Source organism: Notechis scutatus, chromosome 4, assembly GCF_049901735.1.
Source record: "Notechis scutatus isolate UNSWTSFEM ecotype Mainland chromosome 4, rNotScu1.2, whole genome shotgun sequence".
In the NCBI taxonomy this organism is placed as follows: domain Eukaryota; kingdom Metazoa; phylum Chordata; class Lepidosauria; order Squamata; family Elapidae; genus Notechis; species Notechis scutatus.
In genome coordinates, this window is record NC_142012.1 from 151,935,079 (window position 1) to 151,955,345 (window position 20,267).

The window sequence follows — 20,267 nt, forward strand, 5'->3', positions numbered from 1 at the left end:
GACGCGCGAGCCGGGCGGATTCCTGACCGTGCGCCGCCGCCGCCGCCGCCGCCGCCTCCGTCACGGCGGCTTTTCCACCCTCTTCCTCCTCCTCTGTCTCTGCAGTGAGGTCACGGGTGGGCGGTACGTTGGCGGCGGCAGCAGCCGCTTCGCTTCCACTCTTGGGAAGAACCGGGGCGCCCGCTGGGATGTGCGGTAAGCAGAGGACGTTTCTCCCAACCCCAAGCCCCCCGCCCCCATCACGGGAGGAGGGGGACTGTCTGTGAGAAGAGCGGGAGGGAGGGCAGCGCGCGCGCGGGGTGTAGGTTACACTGAGGTAATGGAACGGCGGGGAGGGAGATGAGAGGCGAGCACCCATCCCACCCACGACCCGGGGTAGGTGGGTGGGTGGGAGTTACATTGAAGGGGGGACGCCGCCGCCCAGTCAGGACTGGTATTTTCAACCCCCACTCCACCCCCGTCTTCTCCACCTGAGCTGCGCCACGACGCCGGTGCTCCTCGGGGCGGGTGGGGGAGGAGGATGAGGGTTGTAATCCAGCCGCTCGGCGGGGAGAGGGCTCGGAGTTAGGGAAGGCTGGCCTAGATTGCCCGGGGCGGCGGCGGGGGTGGTGGTGGTGGTGGCTTGGAAGCAGGCGCGGAGGAAAGAAGGAAAGAAGGGAGGAGGGTCCGGGAGTAGGTTTGGGGCCGCCGCTGTGGGGGGTGACAAGCGGGGCTGCGGGGCGGAATAAAGCTTTCTGGGGGAGGGGCGGGAAAGCCCCTCTCCCCCGGGATCATCGTCCTGAGGGTGGGCGTGGGGGAGGGGCAGGCAGACGGGGTGGCAGAGGCTGAGCGGGGGGGCAGCCCTTTCAGTCTCTCCCATCCCCGCACGGCTTCGCCGTCGCCCTCCCCGCCTCCACTGCTAGACTTCACCTTCCTCACCCCCGAGGAGGAAGGAGGAGCGTCTGGAGCAGCAGACGAGCCAGCCCGTCTGGCTGAAGAAAGGGGGAAGGAGGAGAGTTGAAGGCAGGGCAAAAGGAGGGGGAATTCCGCCCGAGAAAGCAGCCCCTCCCGCCCGGGGTAAAAAAAAAAAAAAAGAAGAAGAAGAGGAAGGGCGGGGGGGGGAGGCTTTCTGGAGGCAAGGGGGCGGCGTGAGGGGGCGGCGGCGAGGGGGGCTTTAAGCTCCTTAGCTTCAGCTAGTGATATTTGCGGGAGATGCAAACTCCGGGACTTAAATAAATGGGTCAGGGACAAAGGAGGAGTTTCCTCGCTTTTCTCAGGGGGTGGGCAGGTTGTTATATTTGGGGGGGTGTTATGAGAGGAGCGACGGCCACACACACACACACACACACATCCCTCCGGGGAGGGGTTGCATTTCCCAGCTTCAGGCAATCATTCAGGTGAACTGAATTGGACGTCTGCTTGGGGAAGTTTTGCTCCTCTTTTTGGCGTGTCTGCCGGCTGCAAGGATTCCAGGCGGAGTATATGGGTTTTGCAGTGGATCGGGCCCAACTTTTGTTCTTTGGGGGAAAGGGTGTAAACCTTAAGGAAGAGCCTCAACCGATCCCTTGTGATTGTGATCTGCAGACTAAGTGGTTAAGTCAGCCTTTCGGGGAAGCCTTGCCTGCCATTTTCTAACTCTTGTTTTCTTTGAAAATAACTGCTGTCAGGAGGATATAGGTTAGTTAGGCTAACTGCCACGCTGAGCTTTCAGATAGTTTTCTTAAGGACATTATAAAGATATGGACAAAGAGGGGGTTTACGGTGGTTGTGCAAAATAAGTGCTGAATTATTTTGAGCTTCTTGGTTGAGAAAGATGTGTATGAAATTGAGGTTGCTGTAACATGGGAACTTGTGTGGCAATTAATAAAGGGAGATATTTTTTTAATCTGAGGGCTTTGCTTTAAGACAAGTGGTTTACAACAGAAGTTTCCATAATAGGAGGCTCATCTAACTTTAGTTTTACATAATGATGATTTATGATTTATCTAATGATTTCTGGCAGAATGTGCAGTATAGAAATAAATTTTAAGCATGAGTATGGTTGGAGTGTTGTCACCATTATTACTCTTACAAGGCTGAAGTCTCTTGTCCAGATCCCTAGAAAACATTACTTACTTAGGAATAATTTGTTTTCTAATTACGTGTGTAAGTGTAGAAGGCAATAAATTTAGCTCAAGGATAAATTGTGGAGTCTTTGGGCTCTCTGAACTCAGAATAAGTTCCAAATGAAAATGGGGAGCTATAGGAGTGGGCTTCTAGTCAAAGGAAGTCTATAGCAGCAAAATTAAAGATTAGAGGGAAGATGTTTTTTAAAAGAAAATTGAGAAAATGTGGCACCATGTATGTGTTTGTGAAACCAAGTACTAGTAATTGAGGGCTTTATGAAAGTGTAAAATATCTTATTGGGGAAGGAGAAAATTTAGCAAAAGCTTTCCTTGTATTCTCCTTTCTTTCAAAATAAGTGTAGGGATCATTATTTTGTTATTATGTTAGTATCTGTATGTAGAGGGAAAAGTTTCCCTCTAAAAATGGGGAAAGACGTCAGGATATAGTGTAATCAAGTTGCCTAAATTGTATTTTAAATGACACAAATACAAGACTGGAGATCATTGGAATTTATGGATGCAGCTGTCTTTTTTGAGCATGCATAGATGAATAAATGTAATGGAAAGTATGAGAGTAGAAAGGAGAAATAAGGCATCCCCTACCCCTACCCCCCCTTCCAGGAGAGAAAATAGCAGCTTGGGGAGAGGATTGCCATGTATAAGAGGGGAAAAGAACTAAAACACATTTTGCTCTTTGCTGCTAATCTATTTTTTATGGTTGATCTGTGCTTTACAAATATTTTGGAAGAATCATGGATCTTTTTTGCAAGAGAAATTATTTGGATTCTAAGAGGATACAGGTTTTCTATTAGTCTGTTAATTAAATAGTTTCAGAGACATAGCTAGAATGTTTATCTTTTAGTCGAGAATCTTAAATTATATTCATTCTGGAACAGTTGTTGTACAAGTGTTTAATGTGCTTTAATTTCTGGGCCCAATATAGTAATATCTCCATTTAGGATGCATCCTAATTATACTTGGAGCTTTTTTATTTTAACCTATTCCTAGTTATATTCCTTGTTTTTCTTTCCTTTGTTCAGCTTCTCCTAATTGATAAATATATGTAAAATACTGGCTTATAAATTAATGTTGCTGATGTCTCAGACTTACTTGTCCTGATTAATCGAGAATCTTATATGTCCTGATTAAATATTGTGGTTGGAACACTGGAACTTACAATGGCCTTTATTTCTGTATAGATGTGCTGCCCATCTCATCAGAAACATATAGTGTTGAAATCCCAGGACTTTGGTATCAGATTGCTTTTGACGTTCTTTTAGAAGAACAAATGTCATTCTTGCTGGATGGTTTTTCTGCTCAATAAACTCAAAGTGTTGCTTGTGATACTGGGAATATCAATTCTTTTGCATAAAGCTACATCCATCTAATTTCTCAGTCTAGTTTGAAATGCCTTGGATGTTAGAACAGGTGCATTTGTGTGATTCGGGTTCAATGGAAAGAAATATGATCCTTTCTTTGTATAAAATTAGAAAATGTCAAAAGTAGAGTTTGTATTAAATCTCAGTTTGATGTTGGGTTATATCACTGGATCATTGTAAAACAAAATGATCTAAAGGTCTGAGCCAACTATTTTGGTATGACACTGTAGTACATTTTGTGTCATTTAGAAAGAATACTGTATTAAATGTCAGAAATTTCATGTAATTCTTTATATTTACCTCAAAAAAGCCATATTAGTTTGGCAACTAAGCTAACTGGAAACTGAGATGTGAATTAGCTACCTTTGTTGAAATCTCAAAATTTACCTATTTCAAATTTAGCTATGGAAGCTCCACAGAAAAAAATCATCCTGGGACATCAATCAAAAGGGACTGCTGCACAAGATGGCAGTCCTCCATCAAAAAAAGTCATGACAGAAATCTATCTAAAGGATAAAATACACACAATGATAAATAAGTTGCCAGTAATTAAGAAGGAACATTTGGATGAGTGTGAAGAAAATCCTATAGATGACAGAGAAGAAGATGCCAAACCAAATGTTGCTGCAGCATCAGAGCCTTTGAACTTAAATCCTGGTTTGAAACATACATTGGCACAGTTCCATTTAAGCAGTCAGAGTTCACTTGGTGGACCAGCAGCATTTTCTGCTCGCCATTCACAAGAAAACATATCATCTGTTTTTGTACCTCTTCCATCACCTCAGATTCTTCCTGGCCCATTGCTTGTCCCTTCAGATAATTCTACAGAGTTGACTCAGACTTTACTGGAAGGGGAGTCTATATCTTGTTTTAAAGTTGGAGGAGAAAAGAGACTTTGCTTGCCTCAAGTTTTGAATTCTGTCCTAAGAGACTATTCTCTACAGCAAATTAATACAGTGTGTGATGAACTTTACATCTATTGTTCTAGATGCAGTTCTGATCAGCTTCACATCTTAAAAGTTTTGGGGATTTTGCCCTTTAATGCTCCTTCTTGTGGACTTATCACTTTGACTGATGCTCAAAGACTATGCAATGCATTGTTGCGCCCTCGCACGTTTCCTCAAAATGGCAGCCTGCTTCACGCTAAAAGTTCAGTGGCCCAACTAAAGGAGACTGGAAGTGCCTTTGAAGTAGAACATGAATGCTTGGGCAAGTGTCAAGGTTTATTTGTTCCACAGTTTTATCTTCAGCCAGATTCCCCATGTATCCAGTGTTCAGAATGCTATGGGATGTTTTCACCCCAAACCTTTGTGATGCATTCCCATCGATCTCCAGACAAGAGGACTTGTCACTGGGGCTTTGAGTCAGCGAAGTGGCACTGTTATCTTCACATTAACCAAAAATATTTAGGAACATCTGAAGAAAGAAATGTGAAGCAACTTTTAAAACAAATGAAAGAAAAATTTAGCACGAAGAATCAAAAGATACCCCAGTCTAAGGTAAGTCTGTTTATAAAATATAATATTTGAATAGATTAGTTGTAAATATTGTTTTTACATGTATTAAGTGTTTGCTTTATAAAATTGTTTCTTTATATTCTTGAAAAAATAATTGTGACTACAAAATATGATAGCCAATATTGGAAAAGTAATATGCTTCAAATACTGTACTTGAATAGTTATTTCTGATGTATGTCCATGACAAGGCATAGAATTTTGTTGTAAAAATGTTTTAAGTGATTTTGTTTCAGATATAATGAATGCCTAAAATAATCATGAATTGTGCATTGATAAAAGGTAAAGATGCAGTTCAGTCTGCATGTGTAGCAGTATGAAAAGACATTCAGGAGTGTTGGAGCAAGGATTTTTATTTAAAAAATAGGAGATTTGCAAATACTGTACTTACAGAGCCATGGCTAAATGGTATCCATCATGGAAGAATACCATTGATTAGATAGGTTCCATCAAGTCTGGTTTGACTTCTGATAATTGCATAGTTAGATAATAACCATTTTGATCTGTCTGCAGTAGTATGACATAGCTCTTTTATGGCCAATCCTGTAATCTTCTTGATTCTGTCTACTTTAGTTCTCTCTTATTTCCCTCTATGTTGCTAAATTGTTTTTGTACTCCATCATGATTAGAGTGAGTTTTTGCTGATTGACACTGCCATAAAGGAGCAATCAATTGGATCCAGGATGGGCTAATTTATTTTTCTTGTGATCCATGTTATTATTAATAAGCATCTCCAGAGCCATAACAGAGGCATCTATCTTTATCTTATTTGGTTTCAATTCCCAGCTTTCACAGCTGTACATTATTACCTGAGAGATCGTTGCTTTCACTATAGTGATACCAGAAAGACCAATGGTTTACTATAATGGTTTTGTTGTAGAAATATCTTTATTTTTCATAGTCTTATGTTTGTAATTGCATCCCTCTCTACAATTAATTCCTTCTGTATTTCTTAAATAGACAATCTAGTTTTATGCTTTATTAAGCCTCTCTGCCCAATTCACCCCTCCCCCATTACTCACTTCTTGGTTGTCAATTGTAAGTTCACTAACCACACTGGTTGACATTACCTTTTAATATTTAACATTAACCCGAGTTTACACTTTCTGGTTTACTTACATAATGAGCTTTTCTAACATTAAGCTACAAAGTGGTGATTTTTGCTTATGTTTTGATCTCCATAAACAAATCACCAGGCCTTGATAGCCTCCACATAAGTGGCTTAAAGCTGAGATTGTAAACCTCCTAACTAAAATATACACCCTGCCACTACATTCTACTGTTGAGAAGTAGCTTGAAATGCACAAGGAAATATGTGATAAGTATCTGCTTAATGTGGAATTTCTTAGAAACAAGGAACAATTAATTACCATGAGCCATGGTGGTGAAGTGAATGCAGTATTGCAGGTTAATTTTGCCAGCTGGCAGCAGAATGATTCTCACAGGCTCAAGGTTGACTCTGCCTTCCATTCTTCTGAGGTCGGTAAAATTACCCAGATTGTTGGGGTCCATATGCTGACTCTGTAAACAGCTTAGAAAAGGCTGTAAAGCACTGTGAAGCAGTATATAAATCTTAGTGATATTGCTGTAAGTGGTACAGGAGACCATGAGTTCTAATCCGACTTTAGGCACACAGCCAGCTGATGACTTTGCATTAGTCTCTCCCTGTGAGTCCTAGGAAGGAGACAGTGCAAATCATTTCTGAAATCTTGCCAAGAAAGCTACAGGGTCTTCTTGTTCAGGTAGTTGCCAGGAGTCAGCAATGACTCCAAGGAACCCCACTCCCAATTATTAGTACTGCTAAAGCCTTTATTCTGGGCAACAGTTAAACATATTTTTTGCGTGACAAAAAACAAAACAACATGATTGATCCTGAGACAAATCATAATGGCCATCAAGGATTCTTTAAAGACTGTAGGAACATTTCTTAGGTCTTTCATGAAGAGCATCTGTTTGGTCAAATATGCTAAGCCACATAATTTTTCTTTTTATCATCTACATGTACAAATCAAGCCATTCTACTTAAAATTATGAGGAAAACATGTCATTCAAATTTTCTCAACAAGCATTGGGTTTGTGCTTTATAGGTTGTGTGAACACAGCATATTTAACTATACCAGTCAAAGATCTAATGGCTGCATTCATACAACGTGGAATAGTTTTAATCTTAGAAAGTTGTGTGAATCCTGCTGTCTAATTAGTTACTATTTAAAGGATTATGTGCATTTATAACATGGATTAATTCAGTAGTCAGGTGAAGCATGTTTGTAAACCTAGCCATTTTATATTCCTGATCCCTGAACAATTTGAAATTTTCCTGGCATATGCCAAAGATGTAGGAGAATCATCTATGTTTTTCTTCATACATAATCAGGAAGGAGACTGAAAATTCATAGCTGGAAAATGCTCAGATCAGGTTTTTGAAAAGGAAAATTTGCTCCAGAGGGGATACCATGTTTGGTAGCATTGAGTTCCCAGTTATAGGACCAAATTCATCCATGAAAGGAAGGACTAGTTTGCTTCTATACCACTCTATAAAGCCTTAGTAAGACCACACCTAGAGTACTGCATCCAGTTTTGGTCACCACATTATAAAAAAGATGAGGCTGTAGAAAAAGTACAGAGAAGAGCAACCAGGATGATTAGGGGACTGGCGGCTAAAACATACAACGAACGGTTGCAGGAACTGGGCATTGCTAGTTTAGTGAAGAGGGGCTGCCACAGAGAGGAGGAAGGGGTCAAGCTATTTTCTAAAGCTCCTGTAGGCCAGACAAGGAATAATGGGTGGAAACTGAACAAGGAGAGATTTAATCTGGAAACAAGGAGATACTTTCTGACAGTGAGAACAATCAACCAATGGAACAGCTTGCCCTCAGAAGTTATGGGAGTGCCATCAGTTGAGTCTTTCAAGAAGAGATTGGACTGTCATTTGTCAGAAATGGTGTAGGGTCTCCCGCTTGGGTGGGGGGTTGGCCAAATGACCTACAAGGTCCCTTCCAACTCTGATTATCTGTAGCTGTATCTGTATCTTGTTTGCCTGCACATTGGAAGGGTAAAGTAAAAATAAAATAAAATAAAGCAGAGAGAAATAGGGTTCATTTAAGGCTATACATATAGGTGCAAATCCAGTCATGATAATGATGACTGGCAATAATATCATGTTTTAAATTAGTCTTGTAGTACAGATCAGTTTTTAAAAGATTATTTGGTTAACTGTATGTAAATAGAATACAACTCAGCTTATGGAAGCTGAAATTACATTTGTAAGCTTAACATGATTTATTTACTCATTAATGATGTAGCCAATTGGCTTGTTTTGCATTCAGCTGCAGTACTATATTTGTCTAAAGTAATTACCTTTCATAATAGTGTATACTAATAAATAATACTGAATAAATTAAAGGCCTAAGTCTTATAAATGACCTCATCCTGTTTGATATATGATTTGCGGTGTATTTTCAAGCTATTGTGCTGTGTGCGTGTATGTATGTATGTGTATATGTGTGTGTGTGTGTGTGTGTGTGTGTATAGTTGTGCTTTAAAAGCACAACTATAATGACGTGGGAAATAAACCTTATGTATCTTATTTCAGACTTATAGAGGCTTTAATTGTGGAAAGGATGATCTCTAGTTTTGATCTGAATTCCTTCTTAGGCTCATTAGAAGACAACTGCTTATGTATATTACAAATACAGATAGTCCTTGTTTAATGACCATTCATTCTGTGGGCCTTCAAAGTTATGATGCAAAACAAGGATTTATGACTGGGGTCCTCTAAGTTGTAGCGGGGATTAGGCAACTAGAACACATTTCGGATGACTTCAACGTTCCTCAGACATGTGATTGCCATTTGCAACCTTCCCTACAGCCTCTCACAGGAAAGGCAGGTGGAAAACTGGCACGAGGGGTTGTAAATCACTCCTATCAGTTGCTTCTGCAGATATTTTTTGTCCTGAGGAATACTCAGTGGCAGGATGAGTGTGGGCCCTACCACCTGCTTGTCCTGGGACCACACTGCAGCATCTCTCCTGTACTAACATCACAGTGCCCACCTACGCACACCCATTGCACTCATTTAATGCCCACCTCCCTGCTGCACTCGTGCCACAATGCCCATTCCGTCCCCTTATGCTCCATAATAGTCAGCTGACTGGCCTGCTTGCAAGCCACCTAAGGGAAAGCTTGTGATTGGGACTTGCTACTTCCTGCTGCTTCCCCATTGACTTTGCTTGTTAGAAATTGGTAGGAAGTTGCAAGTCTCAGTTACATGAGGTCTCAATGATCCTTTTTTTGGCAGTAGAGACTGCTGGGGTTGCTATCACTATGTGATACAGCCATGTGAAGCTACACTTTACAAGGCCACAGTGAATAGAGCTGTTGTATACATACTTACACATGCACTCATGGACTAAGACAAGACATACATTTCTGCTATAGTTTCAAACACTTTTTTTAGTTAATTTACTTAGCCTCCTTTGTAAAAACAAATGTCATCAGAATTCAAAATAGTTTCATATATTCCTTTTTTTAGTCTAACTGCAGAATTGTAGCTCTGGCTCCCAAAATTAAAGTGGATTTAGAAATAGAATGCAAAATACGCAATATATTTTTTAAAAAAATAAAAACCTTCAATTGTTCCTATTATATATGCATTAACATAAAGTGCAGAAACACTTTGCTGCTTCAGCAGTGCTTCTAACACTTCTGATTTGTGAACAGCAAAGTAACAAGTGTTAAAATGAAGAATACAGGGGAATCTTCACATTTCGAACAGAAAAGGAAAAACTATCTGGGCTATGATGTGGGGAGGGATACCTTTCTAGTATGAAATAGTCCTAATTCTGAAGAATTGTTGAAAAAGCATGAATGAGAGAATCAGAGCCATTCAAAAGTAAAATATATTCTTTTAAATTATATAATAAAGACTTGGGGAGGGGGGGGGGAAAGTCAGGAGAAAGGTTAGAAATCCTAGAAGTCCATTGCCTGCAAAAATTGGGAAGATGCTGCTCTTTGTAGTAGCATCCATGTAACAGAACAAATGAAGGCATATTTCTTTGCACCTTTCTATTCATGGGAACATTTTATTCATATGCAAAAGCTTCTTTGGACCAAATAAAAGTATTCATTACATTAGAACTTAAAATCAAAGTCTAGTTATCATAGTAATTAACTTTATTGTTGGTCTCCATTTTTGACTATTACTTTGAATTTTATTTACTATTTTTAATCAGGCTGTTTCAAAGTGAAATTTGATATTGGTGATAATAAATAGAAAAAAACTTGCAAATAGAAAATAGACAACTGTGACAAAAGAAAGCAAAGATAGTACCAATAGTAATAGGCACCTTGAGTGTGCCACTTAACATGATCAGCATTGACAAAATCACTGTCAATTGGAAAAGGCAGTTTTGCGCAGAAAAAGCTTACATCCTATGACCACACCTTTAACACCATCAAACATCCACATCTTCCTATCCAAGTTCCTTGGAAGGACTTGATAAGTGGAGAAAAGTGCCAAATCCACCCTGAACATTTGATTGACTGCCAGAAACCAAAATAATAATATTTGCCTATCCCAGATACCTGGGAAGGATTTGATATACCAAATTCAGCCTAAATTTCTGGCTGATTGTGACCAACCACAATAACGCAGTACATGATAAACAGGAATGTGAAATGAAACCAATTTGTTGTATACCAACTAGAACAGGGCTGTCTTAAAATATTTATCTGGTTGCAGGGGTGGGATTCTACCAGTTTGCACCTATTCGCTAGAACAGATTGTTAACATTCTAAGCAGTTCAGAGAACCGGTTGTTAGAAGAAATTACTGGCCTAATCCTGTAAGGAAGGCAGGAAGGAAACATTCTGGTGTTGCTTACAGAAACTGCCTCTCCTTTAACCCTTATTACATTCTTGGCAGGACTAGACTTCCTGTTTCAAGAAAGTCTCTGGAGTTTTTTCCCCTTCCTTTGCTGGTACTTTGCTTGTGTGGAGTGACCATTCAAAGTTACAATGGCACTGAAAAAAGTGACTTATGACCATTTTTCACACTTACGACTGTTGCAGCATCCCCACAGTCATGAGAGGCCAGGCGAAGAGATGCGTGCCTCGATGTGAGTGATATTGAGTTGGCTACACCCAGCCAATAACATGACCACCAAGCCATGTCCACCCAGTCACATGACCACCAAAGCCACACCCACAGAACCGGTTGTTAAACATTTGAATCCCACCTCTGTCTGGTTGCCTTAGGTAGCAGATGTAGGTAGCACATTGATATACAGTTAAACAAGTGGCTTTTGAAAGGTGGAACAATCTGCTCTCGCTAATAGGTTTGATAGGCTTCTCTGGTGGTCCTGCAAAAACTTATTTTCTCTCCTTCACTTTTGAAATGTAGATGATTGGCTTTTCTAAAAGCACAAAAATAAAAACAATTTGCAAGGCTGCAAGAAAACACTGCTTTTTAAAAAGGTCTGTTTGAAAAGATAGGAATGAACGAACAAATGAATGAATAAGAGTTCCTAGATATATTAATTATCTTATTTATTTAAAGCAGTTGTCCATCTTATAACAAACTCAACAACATTAAAAACTATAAAAAACTGAATGCATTAAAAACAAAAAGCTGGCACCAAGTGATGCTTCCCATATGCAATCAATTTTACCTATTATTGGATTGGTCACTCAGCCAGTGTGCTTTTATTGTCTCATGTTGATTTTCTTGAATTGTTGCCTTTCATTTCTTCCCTGCACACTTTGATAGGCATGAATACCTTTGTGTACTTTATTCATGCTTACAGTTTTTTTCAGGAGTTGAGTGAATTGCCTGACAAAGTCACAATTCCATTTCTTAAATAGGCAACATTAAATAAAATTTGATATTAATTGACCATTTTATTGATCAATAATTAATGTTAAATTATCAAAATACTGCACAATTTCTTTTGACTGAAAAGGAAACATACGGTATTCATTTACAATACAAAATCTGCTTATGGCTTCATTTACGGTATATTTGAGTAGGGAAAATGGAAATGATGCTGTTTATATTTGGGGGGGGGGGTTTCTGTAAAAAAATTGATTAAAAATTGCAATTGCTATTTGTTTTAAAGCTGGAATGGTATATAACAATTGTAAATATTTTCCCCTCCTTAGGCAGATTCCCATTATAATGTAGAATTTCAGCAGTGGTATCCAGTTATAAAGCAAGAAACAGATTCTACAGATCAGCCGCGTTCATTTATACATCCCAGGTAACATTCTTCTGTTAATAAAAATGATCAGAGAATCAAATTTTAATTATTTCATAAGCCAGCTTATAAATAATTTCATTGCTTATCTGAGTTAAATTGATGTTTTACATAATTTAATTACTTTCTGAGGTTGTATGGAGAATATGTGTTTTACATACTATTGGATCTACATTAATAATGTAGAGCAAAGCATTATGTAATAGATGTAACTTTTACACATGGTATTTTTTTCTTAATTCCATTCTTTGAAATAACTGTTAATGGTATCTTTGCTAAGAACTAGTTTCACTCAAATCCTTAAACTTTCCCTTGGAGGCACCTAGAAAACTTTTAGCGTTTTCCATCCTCAGATGCTACTTAATATCTGGGACATCTGCTTTATTAGTGCTACAAGGACCAAATTGTTTTATTCCAGATAAAAAAGATGGTGGCTCCTGAAACTTCCATTTGTATATTCAGTATCCTCAAGGTCTCTATAATCAGCTGGTATTTGAAGTTATACATTTAATCTGATTTACATTTCTGTGAATCTGAGGTAAACACCTCCCTTTTTTTTTCTGGAAATTAACTGCATAATACATTGTATCCTAAATTGAAAGAGAATAGCAAGTTCAGACCATGTTCAAGATTGTTTTAAGAATAAAAAAACAAAATTACTGGCTATTTTAGAAGTGCTATTGAATTGTAGAGTACAGTGGCTTATCAGTGTCAGAATCAAATGGAGCTGTATTTTAACCACATAAAGAGTTAACTTGCTATGCAGCTTATTGAAACCATTTTAAGCTCTACTGTGCTGATGGACATGTCTATACAGTGCTGATATAGCAGTTAAAGTGTCATTTGAATTGTTCCTTAGCTAATTTCACAAACCTGTGAAGTGCCAGACGTTCTGCTACTTTTGAATAAGGTTTTACTTTTAAGAAAGCAGTAAAACTTTGCATTAAATTTTAAAGCAGCAACAGCATATTCAGTAACAGAACCCAGGAAGATGTTTTCATTAGTATCTATATGAAACAGCTGAGTGAGGTCATCTAACAATTTAGGATAAAGTATTGTCTGTAAGGTGATGATGCTCAATTATACATTGCCATCCCAGGTTGAGTAGGACTTGTGATAGAAATCCTGACCTGGTGGCTAAAGATTTTGAGGGTCAGGTTGGAACAAATATGGTCAAATTAAATCCAACAAGATACAGTGGCTGCTTATCTGAAAAACATTCTAACTCCATAGCGGCTGCACAATTGGCTTTTCCTGGAATTGCACTTTGTTAGAAGCAGATGGTCTGTGATCTACAGGTTCATTTGCAGTTAGGTTCCTATATAAGCAAAACAGATAGAGGACCTTGCTTAGATTTGGCTCCTGCATCAGATATGTCTGTTTTTGGCACAGGATGCTCTGATGGAAGTGAGGAGTCCTCATTACTTAATATTTGGATTATGTACTGTGCTCTACTTGGAGCTCCCTCTGAATACTGTTTGTAACCTACAATCTGTGCAGTGCCCCCCCCGCTGCTCCGGCTCACAGGAGGTTTTTCAATATAATTCAGAATATTGGTAATGACCTAAAAAGCCTTTTTGACTTGGGTTTTCATCTGCTTTAGGACACACTTTGTCTTCTTAATTTGAAAGGGCATGCTTCTGATGTCCTTTCCTTAGGAAGTTGGAGATGAGAATCTGAAAGAAGGTCGTCTTTATGATGCCTGCACTTCTTTGTTAGCTTTTTGGAAAGAGATTAGGACATTTCCTCTAGGCCTTTAAAATTTTGAGTATCATACTTTTTAAAACCTTTTTGTGCTTTTACATATTTATTTATAGGCTGCTTATAGCCTGATTGAATCTGCCTGCTCTGAGTGGTATACAAGTCAGTTATATAATTGAGATTAAAATCATACAGACAGTTGAACAAACAATAGCTAGAAATGTTCCTATGGAACTGGGAATTGTAAATAAAACCATTAATAGTGACATGGAGTTCGCAAAAGCCCTTTTGACCACAAATGCCACCTGCTCTTTGATGTACCCAGAATTCAGCGGGCTACACTGTTATAAAACAAATACATTAAAATGCATTTGGGGGCTAATAAAATTGTGAGTGTTAAAATATCTCTGAAAATCAAAATTGACTATTTCAATTTGCCAATAGATCTTTGAGTATACTGATGACAATGTATTTTCTTTTACTTTGTAATTGATTTGATGGTTCCTAAGCTAGACAAAATAATGATTATCTACAACTGTTGTGTAGCAGGCTGGGAATTAGAGAATAATTTTTGTTTGCTTGTTTGTTTCCATTATTTTCTATATTATGCTTGATTCACTATGATTTAATTTTTGTATATTCTAATAATTTTTCAATTTTGTTGTTTCCAGCTATTTCTTTTACATGTGTGATAAAATGGTTGCTCCCAATGTATCTCTTAGTACTTCAATGCCTCAGTGTAAAGAAACCACAAAAACGATTGAAAAGATACCAGAGGTATATAAATCATTTCCTGGGCAGTCACTGAAACAGCAGCATGGTAGCAAACGCAAAAAAAGCATCTTTTATCAGAACATACCTCTTGAAGGACAAGAGAAAGTTGACTTAAAGCCCAGATCTGGAACTTGTACTAGTATAGGTGAGTAAAAACTGAAACTGTTTCATAATAACATTAATGGAATTATTGTTTTTGTAGAAAACCAATAAACATTGCCTTCCTGACTTTTTGATTCTGTAGATCAACCCATACCCATTAAACCTGCAAACAGAAGGAAAACAGAACAGGTCAGTTCCAGGGAGACTACAGAAGATGAAATGGAAATAAGTAGTGATGCACAATCCTCATCTCAGGCTCTTGCCAATGGTATTAGATCTGATGATGATAAAGGGAAAATGATGGAAGAAGTAATGAAAACTTATATTAAACAGCAAGAAAGGCTGCATACAATTTTGCAAAAGAAGCAGCATCTTCAAATGGTATGTGTAAATTTCATTTTATTTTTGTCTGCCTCCCAAACAGCGTCTTTTCTTTTTTTTTGTATTGGTTCCATATGAAGATGAAAGTTTATAACTATGAATAGTACAATGATAGGGGTTAAAAAACCCAAACCTTTCCCTCTATTTCATTTAACATATACTTGTATTAAAGACTTACTTTCACCAAAGAACGCTAACCTGAAAGTTGGACTTCAGCTGTTATCAAACATAAGTTTGAAGATAAGTTGTCCTCCTGCTTAATGCTTTGCTGCAATAGGCTGACCCATTTCAGCCATTCTCCTTGCATTGATGGAATTTTTCCACTTTGGAGTGTATGCAGAGAAGCCCCTTTTAACATCTGGGTCGAAAATGGGATGACTGCTCTCATCTAGTGCTTTGAAGAGAAATGCCTCTTTGATTCAAGTCTTTACTTAGAAGGAGTGGTTTGATAAAAATTTTGCTGAATCACGCACACCCTCTTTGAAGATTGAAATTCCTAATAACATCTCGCATTACACTGGCATCTGTTATGTCTCCACTGGATAATGAACAGGGGTAAACTGTGTTCCCTAAGGTTCCTATGATGAAAATTACTCAATACTAGCTATCTGGAGAAATAGTACCCAGGAAGTCATGAGACTTCCCTTTGGTGCTAGAAGATAGCTAGTAGAAATAAAATTAGGGCGGTTTCAGATTGTTATAAGCTTGCATTTGTGATTAGCATTTTAATTGAATATGGGGGAAAATCCTTTATAATATGAAATTTAAAGCTGTGAGGGAAAAATTTCTCAATATTTTATACATTTTTCTCTTCAAATAACTATTCAAAATATTTGTTCCCAAAATATCTGAGAATGTGTTAATGGAGAATGTTGAAGTAGAAATACAGTACTGGTGCATAATTGATAAGTTCGTGTATGTGTGAGTGTAAAATATGTATATGTGCATATATTGATAGAGAGTATATATAGTAAGTGGACACGCACATGCTTTTAACAACCACAGCGAGTTACATTTCTGAGATAAGAAAGCTCAAGATGTGTATCCATACTAAGTCCCATTTCAAATGAAATAGAACCTAAAACTATGAAATTTGAAGCATATTTTTTTTTTGTAATTCTGTGTTTGAAAACTCTATATGATTGTCATTTTTTCATAGGAAGTTGAAATGTTAAGTAGTTCCAAAGCCATGAAGGAGCTGACAGAAGAGCAACAAAATTTACAAAAAGAACTTGAATCTTTGCAGACTGAGCATGCTCAAAGAATGCAAGAGTTTTATGTTGAACAAAGAGATTTAGAGAAGAAGCTAGAGCAGGTAATAAAACAAAAATGTACCTGCGATTCCAGCTTGGAAAAGGACAAAGAAGCAGAATACGCAGCTCAGGTGAGCAGCAAAATTGAGTTTCATTTGGAAGTGGGCCATCTTTCTTTGATACAAGTACTCCTCAATTTAGGTTTACAGTCGGGACCAAAATTTCCATTGTAAGTCATTGTGGCCGTAAATTGAGTCTGACCCAATTTTATGTTAGTTTTTACAGTAGCAAATCAAATCATCATCAGTCATGAAGTTAATCATGTGATCATTAAGCCAAAGTCAGCTTCCCCAATAGGTGTTTTTGTTTTTTTGCCAGAAATTGACAAAAAAAAAAAAAAGGTTGCAAATCACAATCATGTGACTGCAAAATGCTGCAACCAGTTTTTAATATGACCTGGTTTCCAAGTGCCTGAATTGTGATCACATGACTGTGAAGGTAATGTAACAGTCATAAATGTGAGTACACATAGTAAGTAATTTTTCCTGAGGCTGTTGTAACGGAACCATCATTAAACTGTCATAAACCAAAGATTACATGTAATGTTGGATTGCTGATAAAATATACAAAATATACATACTTGCTAGTTCTACCACTCAGGTGCCTGAAGAGCTGCTAACACATTGGAGTTCCATGCATTCAAGCCTATGGTTTGCAGCCTTATTTATTTTTAAAAACAGTTTTCTTATTTAACACTAAAATATACCTTACTTTTCTCATGCCTACACTATATAGTGTACAGAAGAAATGCCATATATCTTTCACTTCCCTAATATTTTGATTTTTCCTACATTATTTACAGTTTACTAACTCAGAAATAGCTATTTCAGTTCTTTCCAAATATTTGGGTGTGATTTTAATGAATGTTTGGTTTTTCTGGCAATTTAGAAACATCTCTGTCAAAGAAGTAAGAATATTTTCACTAAAAATGTTGCAATAATAAAGTGGAAAGAGAAAATATAGGAAGTATTTTAAATTTGTAATGATTTTTTGGGTATATGTTTGCACATATTTATGTTGCAGTCTAGTATTTTTATGGCATGATCATTGACAGATGCTCCATTTTGGAACAGAATGAAATGCCTGCATATCTCACCAGGATTAAGAAACAAGTGTATGGTGTGTCAGCTGTTTTAACTTGTCTTTACTTTTCAAACTTGCAGTTAGCAGAGCTGAGGCAGAGGCTGGATCACGCAGAGGCTGATAGACAAGAGCTCCAAGATGAATTGAGACAGGAACGAGAAGCAAGACAGAAGTTAGAGAAGATGATCAAGGAATTAAAACTTCAGATTCAGAAATCTTCAAAAAATGGAAAAGGAAAATAAAATGCCATTCAGAATGCACCTGCATTTTCTCAGCAAGGCTAAAAAAAATTACCTGCCAAGGAGAGGTCAAGCCATGGAAAAATGAAGGTATTGGGCACAATTATGGAAAACTTTTCCTGTGCATTCCCACATCACTAGTGAAGGTGTTTGGGAACTCACAATAATTTCTATGGTGATCTGCACAAGAAAAGTTCTCGGTAGATTATGTCCAACATGTGCATAGAAATCTACAATAATATGTATATTTATATAACTTCCAGACTGACCAAATCTGTATTTGTGCTGCTTTTTTTTATAGTTATGAGCAGCATTGAAATTTTATGTTTTAACGGTGGTCAGTATGTATCTGTTTATTTTACAAACTGTCTTGAGGACTCATACTGAATGCAACATTCTTGATTCAAACTACACAGTATCTACCTTTTTGCATGCAATTCAAGAATCTAAAACTGAAAAAAATATAGTTTTATTTTTGCTTTGCTCCAATATTTCATTTCATGATGCTATTTCAAAGAGAAAACTGTTAATTGGAAATCATTAAACAGTGAAAATGTCTTTAATTGCAGGTTTTCATGTTGAACTTTTACACTAAATGTTAATTATTAATGGTTAAATAACCAGTTTTTTTAGTACTATACGGAGTGCTGTTTTGAAAAAGGGTTGCTGAAATTGAGTCTGAAATATTTTATTTATTCACTCTAGTGGGTTAGGATAACAATTTGATAGCTAGTAAGTATTTTCATATTTAATATGTTCTTTGAGCATTTCTATACACCAATAGGAGCTTTATAATGTCAGTCTTATTTTGTGTAGTAGCATTTTTAATTATCACATTACTTCAGAAGCAATAGCATTCCCACATACGATCTTTGAGTGCATGAAAATAGATGATCTTGTCATTTTTAAAAGTGTTACAAAACCAGTAGAGAACAAATGGTATCAGATATTGGGAAAGTACGGTTATTAAAAAAAAAAAAAAAAAGAACCAAGGCAAGCCATTAACATTTTTCAAAAACAACTTTGTTTACTGAAACTGTATTTCTTTGAAAATACTAAAATCTTTTTGGTATTTGAGATTGGTGTGAGGCAGCATCTGATGCTAAATCATAAGCTGTTCGTTCCAGAATTTATATAATTGGAAGTTAGAAAGACAAATTAACAAAAGAATTTATGGATATATTTTTTTCTAAAAAATGTTGACTAATAAAATACTGTAGTTTCATTGAACAAAGACTTAGTTGATGAAAAAATTGGGAAAGTGTTGATTCTAGGAAGCAGTTCTGCCTAGAACAGGAAATATAGGGCTTGCCTGAACAGAAGGAAAGAAATATGGTTTATATTGTATATAGATTGACAAGTTTTGATCGCTCAAAATGTATTAAATATTTGCCAGTTGTTGGTTATGCCTCACTATTCAGATCATTGTACATTCATAGCAACGTTACCTGTTATTCATGAAAGTATTAACTTACTTTATCATAGATTTCTGTGACTGATGATAACAAGAATGCTTGTTCTAAAAATGTTCTGCAAAATTAATGGAAATGGGCCTTTACAGCAGTAATTGAAGCATCAGATGGCTGTCTACATTCCTGTCCCTTCTGCTGGAAACTAGTTGTGTACATAGATATTTCATGTACTTATGGGAAAGGATTAAACATATTTATGTATAAGGATTATTTCATTATTTAACATATAATTTCATACGGGTAGTCCTTGACTTACAATAGTTCATTTAGCGACCATTCGGAGTTAACAATGGCACTGAAAAAAGTGACTTAGGATGTTTTCCTTATAGTCATTGCAGCATCCCCATGGTTAGGGGATCCGAATTCAGAGACTTGGCAACTGACTCATATTTATGACTGTTGCGGTGTCCCAGGGGTCACATGTTCACCTTTTGTGACCTCCTGACAAGCAAAGTCGATGGGGACACCAGATTTACTTAACAGCCATGTTCCTAATTTTAAGAACTACAGTGATCCACTTAACTGTGGCAAGAAATGTTGTAAGATGGGGCAAAATTCACTTAGCAGTTTTGCTTAGCAATAGAAATTTTGATCTCAATTGTGGTCATAAGTCAAGCACCTGTATACTTCAGTTTAAATTGATAGGGACAGATCATTCCATAAAATGTATAATCAATAAAGAAACAGTAGGAAAACGGGCTAAAAGAAAAGTTTTTCAATAAACGACTGTAGCACTAAAACACTAAAAAAAAAACAAGCACTCAGCTTTTTCCCAGCCATATAAAGAATTCTACTTGTAGGTGAAATATTGTCATCTTCACAGCAGCACCGATAATAATCTTGATTTTGAGGTCAATTTTGGTGGGTCAGTGGTTTATGCAGGCAAAGAACCACCTTCAAAAATCCTAGGCTCATAATAAGACAGTAAAAGTCAGAATCAGTTCTGTGAATTAACACTGCAAATTAATTGGTA

General features: G+C 37.5%; 1 protein-coding gene across 4 annotated transcripts; it reads left to right on the plus strand.

Moving 5' to 3' along the window:
- On the plus strand, window positions 1-19,989 carry SKIL (SKI like proto-oncogene). Of its 4 annotated transcripts, none has more exons than XM_026666367.2 (7): window positions 1-195; window positions 3,866-4,962; window positions 12,135-12,232; window positions 14,602-14,849; window positions 14,949-15,187; window positions 16,347-16,571; window positions 17,664-19,989. In XM_026666367.2, exons 1-7 carry the CDS (start codon window positions 189-191, stop codon window positions 17,823-17,825), a joined length of 2,076 nt encoding a protein of 691 aa, XP_026522152.1. In that variant the 5' UTR covers window positions 1-188; the 3' UTR covers window positions 17,826-19,989. The 4 variants fall into 4 exon arrangements, with proteins under 4 accessions (XP_026522152.1, XP_087821456.1, XP_087821457.1 ...); XM_087965330.1 differs by lacking the exon at window positions 1-195 and adding an exon at window positions 929-1,056; XM_087965331.1 differs by lacking the exon at window positions 1-195 and adding an exon at window positions 1,441-1,571.
- Window positions 19,990-20,267: the final 278 nt, after the last annotated feature.